General features: G+C 38.5%; 1 protein-coding gene across 5 annotated transcripts; it reads left to right on the top strand.

Moving 5' to 3' along the window:
- Positions 1–81: 81 nt before the first annotated feature.
- On the top strand, positions 82–15,503 carry LOC144470445 (uncharacterized). Of its 5 annotated transcripts, none has more exons than XM_078181571.1 (4): positions 82–664; positions 1,871–2,218; positions 2,293–3,142; positions 3,237–15,503. In XM_078181571.1, exons 2-4 carry the CDS (start codon positions 1,892–1,894, stop codon positions 3,341–3,343), a joined length of 1,284 nt encoding a protein of 427 aa, XP_078037697.1. In that variant the 5' UTR covers positions 82–664; positions 1,871–1,891; the 3' UTR covers positions 3,344–15,503. The 5 variants fall into 5 exon arrangements, with proteins under 5 accessions (XP_078037697.1, XP_078037696.1, XP_078037698.1 ...); XM_078181570.1 differs by lacking the exon at positions 82–664 and adding an exon at positions 875–1,423; XM_078181572.1 differs by lacking the exon at positions 82–664 and adding an exon at positions 1,453–1,703.
- Positions 15,504–17,014: the final 1,511 nt, after the last annotated feature.

Here is a 17,014-nt window from a genome sequence, read left to right as displayed (position 1 = left end):
ATTTCAAAGGTTTGTTCACTTACACCCATTCATTTAATTTTTCACATTTATTTAATTCTATTCTTATTATTAATGTATCAATATCATCGATTTGTGATTATTCCCATAAGAACACAGTGTCGGACTTGTAGAAATAAATCAGCAGAGAATGGCATTATTATTTTCCTAGTCGGAGTACTTACGGTTATAACATAATATACAATTATATAATCGTTACATAAATCGCTAGTATGTATATGTACATGTTCTTTAATTACGAAACCTTTGTTCTTTAAAAATTATTTTTGACCAGTAAATTAGTCGACGAAAGAAAATTTCATAGGAAAACTAGGGTATAGAAATAGTTTTTCTAGCCACAAAATTTGCGGTTTTGTTCGAGTTGAACGGGATCAGAGAAAGAAATATTAGTAAGTCGCCGGGAGCGATTCAAAGTTAAAACCCCGATGGATTCGGGCATTTTCGCCGGCACGGTCGACGAGGAGGGCCGGAGAGAGAAAAAATAGTTAAGAGGCTAGCACAGTAGAGGGCGGACGGATGGGGTGGGGGCGCCGACTTGAGAGACAGGTGTCAACGGCACATACATAGAGCGGATATCTTTTTTTCGGAGGTTCTCAATTCCGTGAAAATCCTGACCAGGCGAACGCGGGCTGCTGAGTACTAGATGGTAAGTCGATTTTCGGACGAATTCGCGAGACCGGTTCATTCCTGGCCTGTCGCGTTCGACGTATAGTATAGCACGGCCATTTTCTGCTGAATTTCGTGCGAATTCGGCCCCCGTGTATCGACTAGGTGCTGAGAGGGGAAAGTCTCGGATCTCTCCCCTCGCGCTTCATCCCACTGTGCGCACGCTACCCATCCCTTTGACCAGATCATCCCCCTGCGTCCTTCTCCCCCCCCGTTCTCCTCATTCTTCCCATCCTCCGATTCCCGTTCTTCGCGCTGCCGTCCCTCTACGACCACCCTTCCCCCGCATCGCGACAATCCTGGCCGCGTACAATGTTCGTTTTTTAACGTCTTTTTTGCGTATTCTACCCCTCTCTATCGCCGTCTAAACTGTTCGAGAGCCTCGTTACACGAATACGAATAGTTGTACAGTGCGATCTCTGTGAAAATTTGTCTCGTATTCTCGAGTCGGCCGTGAGGTTTCCAAGAACGAGTCCGACTGTTCCTCGTCCCGCGTGTGTGTACCTTCGTCGTGTGTCGTGATCGTGATCGCGATCGTGATCGTGAATCGTGACTATTCGTGACAGACGGTCAACGCAGCGTCGCCGGCCAACGGTGTGCTATTCGTGCTACTGTCGTGCTTCTTTCGTGCTGCAAAAATCTGCCCTTACGCTTCCTCGCTGTTCTACCTCTTGGAGACCCCCCTCCGAGGAAAGGATTCGATTCCACAGCGAAGAAACATGGGGAGAGGGACGTCGCTGTGAGTAAATACTCGGGCGTCGTTTGAGCAAGACGCGCCAGATACTTTGACACGACGTGTCGCGAACATCTTGAATATCGTGATGTGCGAGCATCGATGGAATTCGTTGCTCTTTTGTTCATAACCAACGATGTTGCTCGCAATTTTTCCATCTATTTTTGAGCTCTCGCTTCCGACTACACTGCGATGTTTGTTCGACCAGTGGCGATGTACCGTTCGAGCACATGTTACCGAATGACATTTCCTCCTCATTTGATAGCCCCTTACGCGTATCGTTCTGGTATTGTAATAATAAATCACGTTTGAAATTTGTTGACAAAATGGTGAAAGACGTCGGTTGGCAAACGAGCTATCACTTGCTGCGATATCTTGTAAACTTGCTGTTAGAGTGCCATTTGTCGTGTACAATCGTGTTTTTTCTAATTCTAATTATCCATGACATTTCAGATATTTGATTGACGGTTTGCAATGAATTTCCCGCCGTTCGGAGGCCACTTTCCCGGAACTATTCCGAGTATCCATCAGTTCGCGACCGACGGCTCCGGCGGTGCAGGCGGGCGCTACGCCAATCATTTTCCCAACCAGCCTCCTATTGGAGTGCCGGTTATGGGAAAGTACCGTCCTGAGAGCAACGGTGTGCAGTCTGCTCAGTCGCAAGTAATGATGAATAATAAGGCAAGCTATCCTAATAGCAATGTTCATCATTATCCAAACGTGCCATACTCTCAAGCTCAACCGGTTCAGCAGCGGCCCACAAATTCGCCTGGAATGCAAGAGAAGCGTTCCTATCACCAGGTAAATGTTTTTCCTGTAAGAACGCTTTCTAACGTTTATTTCACATAGACTTTATGGCAATCAAATCTTTTCAGCAAGCAACCGAAACCATAAATCAACAAGACGTTTGCAATCTTCTACAGGACAAAGATAAAAATAAGGACAAAAAGTCAGACGAGCAGCAACGCAATGGAGAAAACACGACTAATGGTAATCAGCAAGATTATACGATGCATCAACATCACCAGCAGCATGCTCATACGCAAACTCCTGCATCTATGCCTGCGACATGGCAATCTCTGGCCACACCTGGTTCCACCGTAGCGGATTACCTCAGTCACTTGCCAGCTAGTACTTTACCTCTAAGTTTGCATCATTTCTTAAAATACTCAGCAGAAAGTATTAAGAAAGAGTCGGAAATGGCCCAAACCACTTCGGTAGCTGTAGCAACGACAACGACGCCTAACATAATGATGTCTCCGAATAATAAAAAGAAGAAAAAGAAGAAGGCTCCCAAAGAGAAAAAACCGCGTCCAAAACCTGGCGAAATTCGATTAACTACAGCTTTAGATGGTTCTACCTTGTATTGTTGTCCGGAATGTCACATGGCATATCCTGAACGTGAATTATTGGAGCAGCATTTACTAGGTCATACTTTGGAACGAAGATTCGTTTGCGATATTTGTGGTGCAGGGTTAAAAAGAAAGGATCATCTTACGCGTCACAAACAGAGTCATAATCCAGAACGACCATACGTTTGCACCGTTTGTCTGAAAGCATTCAAAAGGAAAGAACAATTGACTCTACATTTTGTTATACATTCGGGAGAGAAACGTCACGTCTGCACAGAATGTGGAAAAGGATTTTATCGAAAAGATCATTTAAGAAAACACACCAGAAGCCATATTGCAAGGAGAGTGAAAGCCGAGCTTAGCCAGAATGCTGGTAAGTTTAAGAAACATTTTATGTTTCATTTACAAATATTCAATCATGTCAGAACGAGAAGAAATATTTTATGCGTGCGGTGTCTGTTTAATAGGTACACAGCAAAGTCAGCAACAGAACAATGTCGCTAACATGCAAACGACTGCTGTTACAGCGTCGTCTGTCCTGTCTGGTGGACATCCGGGTCCTCTCCTGTCCTGAGCCCCGCCACCTGGGAACTTCCAAGTTCCCCATCCGAATAATATTCTTCATACGCATAGTTCTCATCATTCGTTGCATCATCATCATTTGACGACAGTCAATGTGGCCCATCAATCGAGTGTCACACCACTTGCTACGTCCAGCCATTATCAAACGCACGAGCTCAGTTTCTTAGGACACGTTAAAGATTTCTGAGATCAGGGGAAGACCTCGGTGAAGAGGTAACACTGAAAAGTTATACGAACGTTGCTAGCAGTGAATCCTTGACTGCTTTTCATGATTTTGGGCTTTAATGAGTTCTCTACAAGTATGATAATTATTCGTAATGCCGCTGACTCTCTATGTCCTAGTACAACATTGCAAAAGCTGTGACATTTTACATCAGCTTTCCAACCGGTACGCCCAGTTTTATTACTACCTAATTTTCGGATATGGTTTCGACATAATTCCGCGTAGATCTTATCTCAAAAAGTGTGCCATATATATTATATATACATATATACATATGTACATGATCAAAAAAAAAAGCAGAAAATGGCATAGAGAGTGTTTTCATGCACACGTGAAAGAGAAACTATAATTTTCTCTGGAAACATTAGAATAGAGCCTGATATAAGAGTCTTGCCATACTGTACGTATGAAAAACAAAACATATTTTTATGAAGGCTTAGTGTGTTAAATACACGGAAGCTAAACGAGCTATAGAAGCTTATCGATAAAAAATATATTATGGAAGATATTTTACACATATTTTTTATCGCATTGTATTGATTCACTATTACGTCGTTCAGGTTTCAGTATGTTTATTTTTTTATTGTTTATTTTTATGCCGTTTTATACAAGTAATATTATTCATTTTTATAAAGTTTGCAAAGGGAGATCTGTATATAAAGATGCGAGCGATATACCTTACCTATTAACGAATAATGCATTTCGGTTTTTTTCTCTGTTAAATATTTTCTAAAATTTTATTTGTGCGGTTATCTTGAAAAATTTAATACATAACCGATATTTTTAATTCCAATGAAATTACCTTGTTTCGGTGAACCATTGAAAATGTGGCAATATTTTAATTCATAAATTTCGCTAATATTATACAAAGTTGACAGTATTTTATATTTTACGATACAGTCCCAAACTTTTGCTTGCACGTTCAACATTTATACGTATAAATGCGTGTGTGTACGTGTGTGTGTTTGTGTATATGTTTATAGATATGCACACACATATACATACATATATTTATGTAGGCATATATATTTTTACGATCTCATAAGAATCGTACTATAAAAAATTTTTACAGCATAACATCATTACGAGTTTACGTAGTTTTTTTTATACATATATCGTTTTTACATTGTTTTTATACATATTTTTTCGTTAAATCTTTTTAACCTTCGTTGAGCAATGATTACGTTAACAAGGTTTTTCGCTCGTGCGTAAGACGCTTGATACTTTCCTTGTTTATTTTTTTCGGTATTGTACGTACACACGAGCTGCCTTGTTCAAGCAGTCGCCAATTTAAAGTACTAGTTTCTTTTCCTCGTATTTAATCACACGTGGAAAATTATCCTCGCGAACTGTGATCGTTTCGGACAAAATTACACTTGTCTGACCCCCGCCCCCTTCTTTTCTTTATTTTTTTAATCTCTTACTAATTATGTACTATTTAGTATTATTTATCGTGCCATTTTTTCGGACTCCTTCCGCCGATACCACTTCTTGCCATAACTGACTCAAGCACTCGATCGAAACATTATCGACGGTTTTATTTTTTAATTGTTATATGCAACAACAATATAACGTTGAATATGTACGATATATATTCACGTGATATAAAATAAAGGATTAAATAAAAATAAAACATAATTAAACGTAGTTAGGAATGTGATGCGTAAATACTAGAGGGAGAACAAGACAAGACAAAGTCAGAGGAATAAAAGAGAAAAAACAGAAGAAATGAAAATCCTTCGTATTCGTTGGAAGAACGACGCGTTCCAGAGATCCACTGCTATTTATTACAAAAATAAAATAGATAAAAATATTTTGTAACGAAGAAAAATAATAACATAGAAAATATATAAGAATCTACTGCTGATATATTTTTCATTACTAGTTAAAGCATGGATGTATAGCGTGTTCGTTACAATGGTATACAGAATTATTTTGGGAACTTATGATAATTTTATAAAAAGCTATCCTATACAATTTGAATTTGCGAGCACAGTTTAAACGGTGACCAGGTTGTGGTAAAAATATGCTAGAAATACTTGTACACGTTAAAAATTCAAGGTTGCCTTGAGTTTCCAATCAGCAGTAGAACAGGTTGAATGACCCATAAATGGCACTGAAATGACTAAATCTCAATGTGCGAGCGCACATAAGAATTATATGTACGTTTATGTATTTAAATGAGTTAATTTAATACTTTCATTTGGAAATATGAGTCTCGATTGTCGATAAGTTATCGATATATCGGCAATAATGTTAAAATATCTTTAAGGCAAATAATTGTGACTAGGATATCATGCGACGCATTAATTAATTTGTTTTTATTGAAATTTATCACAAACAACATGGTCAGTATAGTTTACGTTCTTTGTGATGTTTTATCTACTATATTTATATTGCCAATATACAGACGAGTAACGGCAACAATATGTGTATGCGTGTGTGTGCGTGTTTCGACAAATTTTTATAATAAAAAAGTAGAACATGTCGAATCGATGAAATGGAAATTAAAAATACACTGATATGTTGTCTGCGATAAGTGTAAATGAAAATAAATAGATTTTAAATTACTTTGTTACAATTAACGTGTTGCAGACTAGATCAGGTCTTTTGCTTACCTTAACGATATGTTAACGATGGGTGCAACAATATGTACACGTAGTAATCTCATAAATTGTTATCAGATTATATTATTCGAGACTTTAACGTTACAACTTGCTCGATTACAAATTGCATTGCTGTGTTCTTATTGAGCAATTTATTACAACATTTTCATTGATTTATCATTTTTGAAAGACTAATTAGGTAGTTGTCGATACCTAAAGTATTAAGAAAACTCGATAATAAAGTCGCAGAATAGTAACTTCGATTTATCGATATATTCGTCGTTTTGTAACAATATTGACACAAAATATGAGTAAAAAATATTGATTATCGATCAAATCGGGAACAATTGTATCACCGTACTGAGAATAAAATGATTATGAAGTTTTTTAATTAAATTCGTGGCATGCATATTTATGTACATTACTAAATATTCCGAGTTCCATCGAAGGAATTCAAGGTGCCTTAGATTTTGGCAGAAAAAGAAAGATTTAGTACATTTTTTCTTACTGTGAAATTTTAAGTAGAGTTTTTATCGAATTATCATGAACGCCTAAAATGCTGTTACGCGACGATCACTCTGTATACACATGTCTTTTCCATTCTGTAACTGACGACTCAGTTGTTCGCTCCAACCTGTTAACAATAGTTTCATGTTATGATACTAGTCTTCTTCCGTAGATAGTTCATTACGTAACTCTTCCGCATCATGTTTCTAGCGTCACACGTTGTAGCAAGTAATATGAAAAATTCAGGATTCGCCAGACCTCAAGTATAAGGATGTACTAAAAATATATTATATATATAAAAAATGAGCTGTACTATTATATAAAAAATACTCCAACGCCATGTACTTGTAACCGTGAAGAAAGAGAGAGAGAGGGAGAGAACAGAAATAGGGAGAAAGAGAGAGAGAGAGTACACCTTAGATTATACGTTTAGCGACTAAGTTTGTATACAAGGAAAAAGAACAAATTAATATGAAAGGAAATGGGATAAAGAAGCATGTGCTTGATGGAGATGCATGAGGCGAATGTGTGTGGGCGTGTATGTGTCAAAGAGAGAGAGAGAGAAAGTGTTTGCGCGAGCGCGCATATATAAAGGATTGACAAAAAAGAGAGAAAAATAGAATGCAAGAGCGAGAGAGAAAGAGCCTGTGAGAAGTTACAAAATGATGTAGTTGCATGCATCGTGTCAGAAATGTGTATCAAAATTTCTGGAACATGAAAATGGACTATGCGATAAGATTATTGACAAATAGCTTTACGATTTTTAAGAAACGGAGAGAAGAAAACAAGCGAGCGAATGTGAAAGATTTTTCGAAAATCGGCATACGATTTTTTGAGCGATGAAACAAATGAGAGAGGCTCAAGAAGCGGTCTATTTTGAAGGTTAGCCAAGAGAACCTGATGATATCCCCACTTTCGACGAAGCGGATAGTTGGAACCTAGGTTGCCAGGTTTGGATGCGAGATTTCAGAATTGATAGAGTGGAGGCGAGCGATTCTCCCTACCTCGTCTTGTGCGGCGTGGTCGGAGTTACAGGTAGAATTAAAGGGTGTCCCTATCGCATGTCGGCTCGCTGTCGAGTAAAAGAAATGCGAAACAGTAGGAACACTCTTTATGGTAGGTTTCATCCCGACGTACTACTTGTCCCCGCTTTGTTAACCTGGAATCTCGCATCTGAATCTGGCAACCAGGGTTAGAACCTTAGACCGTATGTAACTGTAGAGACAAGTTTTTTCGGATGGATTGCCCAAAGCCAAGACGAATCGGTGCAAAGTTACGTTGCCACCACTATTTCGATTCTTTCTGCAGCCTTCGAAATTAAGTTTACGCAAGATCTGAGATTCGAATCAGCCTTGGCCAGGTCACAATGAACTATCTTCCGTCATCCATCTTTGCATCGCCGTACTCTTGTAATATATGCACATGGTCTAAGATTTGAACGCTCCTTTGATATTAATTAAGCATGACTGACCGCTTCGTCGAGGTATGCAGGCGTAGTTGGTGTTCCTAGAGAATAAACAAATGGGAAAAATAAAAAAGAGAGAGAGAGAGAGAGAGGAAGAAATGGGAAGATTAAACAGTTAAACGCGTCTCTAAAGAAGGAAGAAAAACAATTCTCCGGTGCCTTGGCATAGCGCTGGGCTGTTTCCATACCCACACACGTTATTCCAACCTAAATCGAGTCTAAGGAATGACTCCGTGCGCAGCTCTTTCCGGGACACCCTGTACGCTCCGTTTCTTCTTCCGTCTCCCGTTCTCGGATACTTTTTCATCCTTTTTCGCCATGCTAGGCTATTTTTTGTGCCGCGAGACGAGCGAGAGGACTAAAAGAAAGAGCGAAAAAGCAGGTGGACGGGCGACGGACAGATGAAGAAAATGAAATATTTTTTAATAACGCGAGGGAATTAATGTTTTTATGGCTCGAGACGTTCTCTTTCCTGCGACGGCGACGACCACCGGTGTCAGCGTTAAATCTACGCTGTAACCGTGGGCGATCGAACGTACGAGTTCATCTTTGTTAATTTCGATCGACGCTTCGCAAAGAAACGAGCAATTATTACTGTGCCATAATATCTGTATGGAATGATTTTTCATGGAAATTACTCCTTCGACGGAATCGACGGATCTCCCGTTGCAAGTCGAAGGACGTAAAGGTGAACCTAAGGAAATGACGTGTCGAAGCCGATTCGAGAAAATCTGCGACCGAAACGTTCAGTTTCTACCCTATTTTCGTAACGTTAGCCGGAACAACATTTTGTTTTTGTACTCCATAGTAAGATCTAGTTAAAGGATAAGTAACGCGTTTTATAGAGCATAAGTAGTGTGATAAGGGATAGGCCTTTATTGCCCAAGTTGCACGAGAAAATAGTGCAGGAGAGAGGAATTACGAGCGAGCGGGCAAGCGAGACGACGAAGCTGAACTCGTAGAAGGTCTCGCTTTACGATCGAGAAAATCCGTAATCGAACAGAACCACGCAGGAATTGGAAGCGACGTTGCCCGCGAGTTTCATCGAATGTTCGTCGATGGCATTTATTTAATCGTCTACGGGCCACTTTCGATCGAACGTTTTAAGTGCAAGCCCGTAGAAGATTAATTGGGCGAAAACTCGTCGCGACAGTCATCGATTAGACTGCGAATTTTACGCGTTTATCGCATACGAAATACGAGTAGATGAAATAAAAATCAGTAAAAAATACGACGACGATAGAAACATAATATCACATTATTTTTAACTTTTGTGCACATCTTTGATATTGGGTCGGGTCAAAAGTAATCTCCGTTGCAACGTAGGAATTTCGTTTGTCGACGAAATAAACAACAAATATATAAATATGATGAATCCGTTGTCGCAATTCGTTTCTTGAAACGAGAAATATTTACGACTCGACCAAATAGGAGAAATTGAATTTTCTTTGACAGCGAATTCTCGAAACTGATTGAGAAAACATTGATTTTGCGGAAAGATTCGCAGTCTAGTCGTTATCGTTTCCTTGAACTATACAACAATATCGTTGCTCGAAACGCAAAGTCACGTTTGCCAATGTACTCGGGATCGATCGTCGATGTTCTTCTTTGAGAACGGTAATTATCGTAATAGAAACGTGCGTATAAGCGACCGTGTAAGAACAGCAGGGAAATAATTGCTGGAACGTGGAGGAGAGGGGAACGTGGGAAAAAAGGAGGTAGAAGAAGGTACACTTTGTTGTAAATCAAATGCGATTTTCTGCGAGATACGAGGATGAACAATTGAGAACCATATTTTTCTAAAGAGTCTCGAAACTCTTAATCGTACTAATCGATAGAGCCGAAAGCGGAAATACGATCGACGACGTCAGCGAATTATATTCGGTACGCGCGCCAGTCTTGAATTAGCATGTTCGCTACTGCAATCTCAGTTTGGCAAAAATTTGTATTCGCTATTGGCATAACATATTCGAATATTCGATTCAAGCTCTTGGATGGCGAAGCCAGGTTCTAAAGGTCCTCGACCGATTAATTTATTAAGGGGATGCAACGTATTGAAGATACGTTGGGCTATTTTTCATCGGTTGATAGATCGTTCGATAAATGCGAACGTAAAGTATCCCCCCGGGCAACATCAACTTTCAATTATCTTAATTTCGTCCGCTATCCGAGGGTTAAATAATTCTGGCATATACCATATTAGAGTGTTGGGTACGAAACAATTGATTTTTAACAGCGACTCGAGTTAGGATCGCTTTTCTCCATATAAAATTGTTCAACCGAAGCAAAAAACGTTGTAACCCCCGCCTAATTCGTCAACGAGTTGGTCAAATTCGTCAATTAGAATACGGAGATAATGAATTTATTTTGCCGTTCTAATTTTTCATTAATCGAATGGTGCAACTGGATCGGCTTCCTTAAAAAAAAATATAATTTTATCACGCGTTGTATACTCGTTTTTTCAAGTTCGTTCGGTTAAAAATCGGTATCTACGTATATTTGATAAGTTTGAAACGAAAAAGCAAAGGTATTGGACGTTTTGTGGACAATAACCCCCGCTTGTCGTTATCGCGATCGAACAGCTTCCGAAACGATAACGTTATTTTCATTTGCATCCGCAGAACATATAATATTTCGAGCGAAACAAAACAAAAGTATACAAAAACGTATAGATAGTGGTGTCACAGGGATACGTTGAAAAATCAAATTAGTCCTAATCGTACTGCAAAACGTTTACGAAGCTTCTAATTTTTGTAGACATAATTTTAATAGAATATAGTCGAGTAGAATTTTACCTTCGGTAGTAACAGCTTTCGCGCTTAAAGAATAAGTAAGAACAATCTTAAATTGTATCGAACTTTGTATTTGGTATTTTTCGAAAAATTGTATAAAACCTAGGCGAATAAAGATCCGTCATCTAGCCGTAACGAATACGACGTCCAATCGATCGAGTTTTAATTACCGATTAAATCAACGTACACAAAATGTGCAGTCTTTGCGTTCTTCGAACATTTGAAATTTATCAAATGTACATAGCGGAGTTCCATTGTCGACTCTATACGTATTACAATACATGTACGTGGAGTAGTCCCCCCCACCCTCTACGTGGAACGGCGAGTCCACGAAAATCGTGTTAACCGAAATAAACTCTATCGAAAAAGTAAGAAGAATTATTTATGTAAAAAGAACAAAGATCGGGTCTCCCTCGAGAACTATATTTCGAGCATCAAGATGGCATAGAGAAGATCGCTTCGATCGAAACGCTTTGTAACATTCCACTTTTGTAACAACCTAACGATTCGCGTGTTCTATTTTCGATGCTTCGTTAACGTTTTTTTAACAAGGAACGCGAAACTGTATAACTGGGCGCACGTACACGTATATTTTACTTGTAAAACGATGGTAGCGGAATCGTGTTATGGGTTGGTTCATGCAAGATGAGAAGGGACGCGCGCGAGCGAGGCGAGAATCTGTCGCAGGGAGAACAGAGAGTACAATAAAACATAGCGTGCGCACCCGCGGATAATGCGGTAATCTGCTTCCTCGTAATAATACAGATTATCCTAGAATTTTCCGGCGCGCTTATCTTTTTTTGTAAATACCGAGCCAAGGAGAACAGGACAGACTCGAAGCAAACGCCAAGTACAATCGACGCGTCGAGAGTAAGAGTTTCCTTTTGTAAAAGCCTTTTAAGCGAAACTCTTTTTTATAGAGTTCGCAGATCGATCCTCGGTTTTCAGCAGTTATCTACATGCCGCGTTATACGTTGATTAGCCTTAACAGTTTCGAGAGTTGAACGCCTTTGCAATGGTTCTCGTAGCGGAAAAGGGATAATGCGAAGCGTGCATAAATCTCCCATCTGAGATTTTGAATTTCGATAATGCGTTCCGATCACGTTCTACCGTATTAAGTTATTAAGGTGAAACAAATAAACGAATATACGCAATAAGGATGAACGAGAATCGGACATGGGAGAAGCAAACGATTGTAATTGGAAGCGTAGGAAATGTGTCAGAAGTGAAGCGAGACGCATCCGGTGATTTTCAGAGTTTATTTTATTCGAAAGTGGGGTCGGAGAGGTCGTTGAGAGGTCGCCTGCTCGATCCCAATGCCCAGATTTTGCATGAACCAGCGAACGACGATCCCCGATCGCTCTCAAAGGATTCCGTCGGGTTCGCAGTATGTTCCGCGGAGGGTCTGCCGCGAATTCACGCGCGCGGCCAATAATCCGTTCTGTTTAAATCTCGCACCTGATTACCGGTTTTTCGAGCAGAGACATCGACGCGACGAGCAAAGCAAAGCGAAACGAGACGAGACGATGGAAGAGAAAACATATGGAGAGATATACAAATTCCTCGACATAGTACAAAGCGTATAAACTTCTCATTTTTCAATAGCCTAGGGGGAAGTATAGTAAGTACGCATAAAGGATAAGTCGTTACGCGTATTAAATAGACGTCTACCGAGTAGCCGGAAGGTCTGCGACGCAACGGGAAAGTGTCTTTTCACGCCGGAACAAGTGTCTTTTCAAATCCGGACGAAACGAAATCACGATCGATATCGATCCTCGATCCTACGATTTGAACGTTCGTTCGGTATCGAAGGAGATATCGAAGCGATTCGGTTGCAAACACTCGATACTTCGACGGACGACGCACGGTGGTCGAAACTTGTAAAAACGTCGGCTAGATTAATTTCGCTCTGATTTACGTGAAACTCGAACGGTGCACAAAAGACGCGCATGCGTTTCGAGCAGGAATCTTGCGACAGAGCTGTATCTTATTTAGCTTGAAACAACTTTCTGTTTAACTTAACTTTATCCGCAAACGAAAATGCGTTTTCTGCGGATTATTTCATTGTTTCGCTGTCGAATGTATTTCGATTCATTTTAACTGAAATCATTTTTCATATACTCTCTGACCGCAACTTTCCTTACAATATGTATAAATATAAACGTATACATATGTATATGTATACTGACTACTGCAAAAAGTTTTCGGTTACCAAATTAACACGCAATTTTGAGTCGAGAAATTGCTTATCGTCGAATATAGGTAAAGCCATTTGAATAAAGCAACAAATCTGTCTCTAATTTTCATAAAAATTCTCTAATATCTCTTACAGACGAAACGATCTACGGCTACCAGTTTCATGATCTTTATTTGATTGTAGTTCTCGTCGTTATAGTTTCGAACCACTGCTGCGCAACTCAAAGTCCTTTTATTTTGTAATCTTCCTGCAAATATAAGTTATAGGATAACAAATACATATTTATTGAACGATTGAATGCAATACTACCTGACAATTCATAAGAGAAATATTCTTGCAATTTTTTACGGAGATTGAAAAGGCTGACATTTTATAGATACGCTCGAGATTGTATATAATATGTAAACACTTAACGAGCATACCGAGTGGACGAAGAAAAACCGAACGTTTTTTCACGCCCGCCAGCTTATCCTAGATGCAAGCAACTATATTTAACGCAGGAACTAGTAAAACCCATTGAAACGTCGAGTATCGCGTACTCGTAATGAGCGATTATTGAAACTGTAACGGCGCGTCTCTAAAAATCATTCGATACAATTTATGTCAAATTTAATAATATTTATAATATTGTCATTTTTACAGAATAATGCGATGCAGTCGTATTCATACGTTCCAAAATTAATTTAATAATCAACATTAGAAGCACCGAACACTGGCAACGCCACCAATATACATTGTTTTTTATTATTGACAAAATTAAGTTTATTCAAGTTATCTTACGAGAATATTTTCGTCACTGCAATAATTGCAAAAGAAACGAGTTCTTCTATCGGTTGAATTATGAAAATAACTTTATTGTTTTTATAAATCGAGACAAATTGTTTTTCGCGTGGAAAGTGGCGCGCTCAAAAGCGTTGGTACGCCTTGTAAAACGGAATGTGGGAAGATAAAAATGTAAAAACGTTCGATCGTTCATTGTCCGCCGTATACTTTGAAATATTTCAATACATATAAAGCATTACACGATATTATTTGACACTTGAGATGATCGTTTGGTTCGGCTAATTCGACGGAACTAATTCGCCGTATAAAGCATAGTTGTAAGGTGAACGTTAAGATAAATGGTACGGTTGCTGACAAAAGAATTCGATCGCGTCTCGATCTCGAAATAAGTGAATCGCGTGAATTTTGCGTAGCATTGTTTCCAAGTGAAGAACCAAGTCGAAATTCGCTTTCAATGAAATTACTTCATTTATAAATCATTACAAACGCGACAACAGTATATCATCTATAATTTTATATCGTCGATTTCCAATAATTTGCTACCACTTATGGGGAAGCTTAAATAAATGTGACGAGTCGTTGGGACGATAAATGTCAATTGTTGCAAGCTCTCCCGAAAAATAACAATTGTTTACGTTTCGATTGAATGCAAACAATGTTAAAGTAAACTAACAAATGTTGCTAAAAATATAGAACTCGATTGTCTTCTTATTAGCACATCTACGATGCTGGCCGAAATTCCTTCAATAACTAAAATGGACGATTATCAACTGTACCATACTGCCGTGATTACGATTAGTAATTTCGAATACCACTGACCTAAAATAACCGAGAGGTTGTATTTCCCAGTTGTGGATTTTCCGGATATCCGATAGATAACGATAATATTAAAAGTAATAATAATGATAATAATAAAAAGAGAAATAGTCATTTGCAAGCGCAGTTTATTCAGCTATACGAACGAAGTATCCATCTTCGATTTTCAGCGTTCGGTTTCCGTTTCTCTAACATTTTCTTCTTTGCTTACAACAACTACATTTGTACCATAGTCTTCCAGGGTACAAAGGAAAGAGTAACAAACTATCCGTTTGTCGTGGTCTGAAAATCAAAAGGGGAGAATAAAAAACAAAAGAGATAGAAATAACGACCTAGATGAATGAAGCGGCAGAGAGAGAGAGAGAGAGAGAGAGAGAGAGAGATGAAATGTAGCAGGAACGTGGGGAGAGAGAGAGAGGGTGAGATGAAGCGAAGGATAGTAACTGAAAAGGAAAGAGACATAGGGAATTAATAAGGAAAATTGTGTACAAGTATGATATGAGCCCTCTGATGATCTCAGTGTTTTATTTTTGTATAGCGTGCATAAAAGACCATGTAATCTTCAGGAACGTAAATCAAAGAAACAGGCACGATCTGAGAAACATAGTAAGACTTAATGTAGAGGACAACAAAAATAATAAAAGAAAGAAATGTATAAGGGAGATGTAGGTATAAATACAGACAGACGAATTTAGGCTGCGACGATAGAGGTTTAAAGTTTGTGAACGTTTTTTCCAGACATTTCCCAGTGCTGCTTTATGTAATACCTTATGTAATATATATATATATAAATATATATTATATATATATATATATAAATTGTATGAAAAATGAAATGAAAAAATTACACATTGCTTGCTTTTATTCGCAACACCCACTTCCTTATTTCACAGAAACGCCGAATTTCTCGCATTTTACAAAAATATCAAAAAATTGTGGTAGATTTTATTATGATCTTATTAAACATTCTTTCTTGAATTTTCAGTATGAAAGACTCGAGTCTTTTGAGATGTAATAAAATTTTGTTTACGAGCTGATATATTTTGAGAAAATTGCAATTGCTCGTAATTGCTGAAAAACCAATAAAGATTGATTTCGCTACTTCCATTTTCTGTGTCTTTAATGGAAAGAGAAACATCTTTGAAACTTACAATAGGTAAAAACATTATTCGCACATCTTTTCAAACGGAATAACATTTTTAATTAATTAATTGGGCCGAGCAATCTAATATTGTAAGAAGAATATTTTGAAAATATTGCGGCCGTGATAGCTGCTCTGCCACACATGCGTCGAACGTGGAGGGGACATTTACCCGCGCTTACCACGGCGCACAGTGGTCAAAAAGCCCGAAATCATGGTCAAAACCCTAAAAATCGAAGTTGTCGGGAGGGAGTTTTGGACTTACGGATTGGCTACTTTAATAATGCCTCCGTATGATGGAAAAAACCAAATGACCCATACTTTTATCCCTGAATGGCAATTTCACCTCGAACTTCGAGTTTCTCGGACAGTCATTACTCGCGAGCGTGAGCGACAGTACGAAGTGCATATTCTGAAGCATGTAACTTTTGTTGGAAGTTCTGTTTTTGAATTGTGTAAAATGGATATTGTTCCTGGTGGTAAGTACAACATTTTCTAGTGCTAACATATCAAGAATTGTCAACTATTACATTAGTAAATCGATAAATTGTAGAATCTAAATATAAGAGCAAATGGAATTCATTTACTTTACTGTTATAGTCAAAACTTTTGCGACTCATGATGACCCGCGATTAAACTTACAGGATCCATAGTTTATAGTTTCATCTAGCAGCACTGAAAAAATTGGCTGCATCGGTTTGCCTATTTACTATTTATAGCCCTTTTTGTGATGCAGCGTATGGTTATACTCTGACGAGAGTATTCAAAACAGAATAACTTTTTAAACATCGTGCCAAATTACTTAAATTGTTATGAGATATTAGAAAAACCACTTTATTAGTGAATGTTAAAAATTATTTTGGAAAAAAATGAAATTTGTTACATTGAAAAAAAATGTTTCAATTTTGTGTTTTTTATTTTCAGGCTCGTACTCGTCACTTAAGCGCGTAATAAACTAAGAATATGACCTCTACTCCTAATAAAAAAGGTCTTGCTAGAAAATGCTTATTAGCTTACGAGGTATCCGAATATCGTAAAGGCATTTCTGTACCTCTATCCTCTATTGTACGATCTGAGCCACGGAACCCTCCTGATTTCGCTAGTCTCAATATGTGTTATTATGGGAAACCCTT

Source organism: Augochlora pura, chromosome 5 (assembly GCF_028453695.1).
Source record: "Augochlora pura isolate Apur16 chromosome 5, APUR_v2.2.1, whole genome shotgun sequence".
Classification (NCBI taxonomy): domain Eukaryota; kingdom Metazoa; phylum Arthropoda; class Insecta; order Hymenoptera; family Halictidae; genus Augochlora; species Augochlora pura.
The sequence above is the reverse complement of the archived record's forward strand: the minus strand, read 5'-3'. Positions and strand labels throughout refer to the sequence as shown.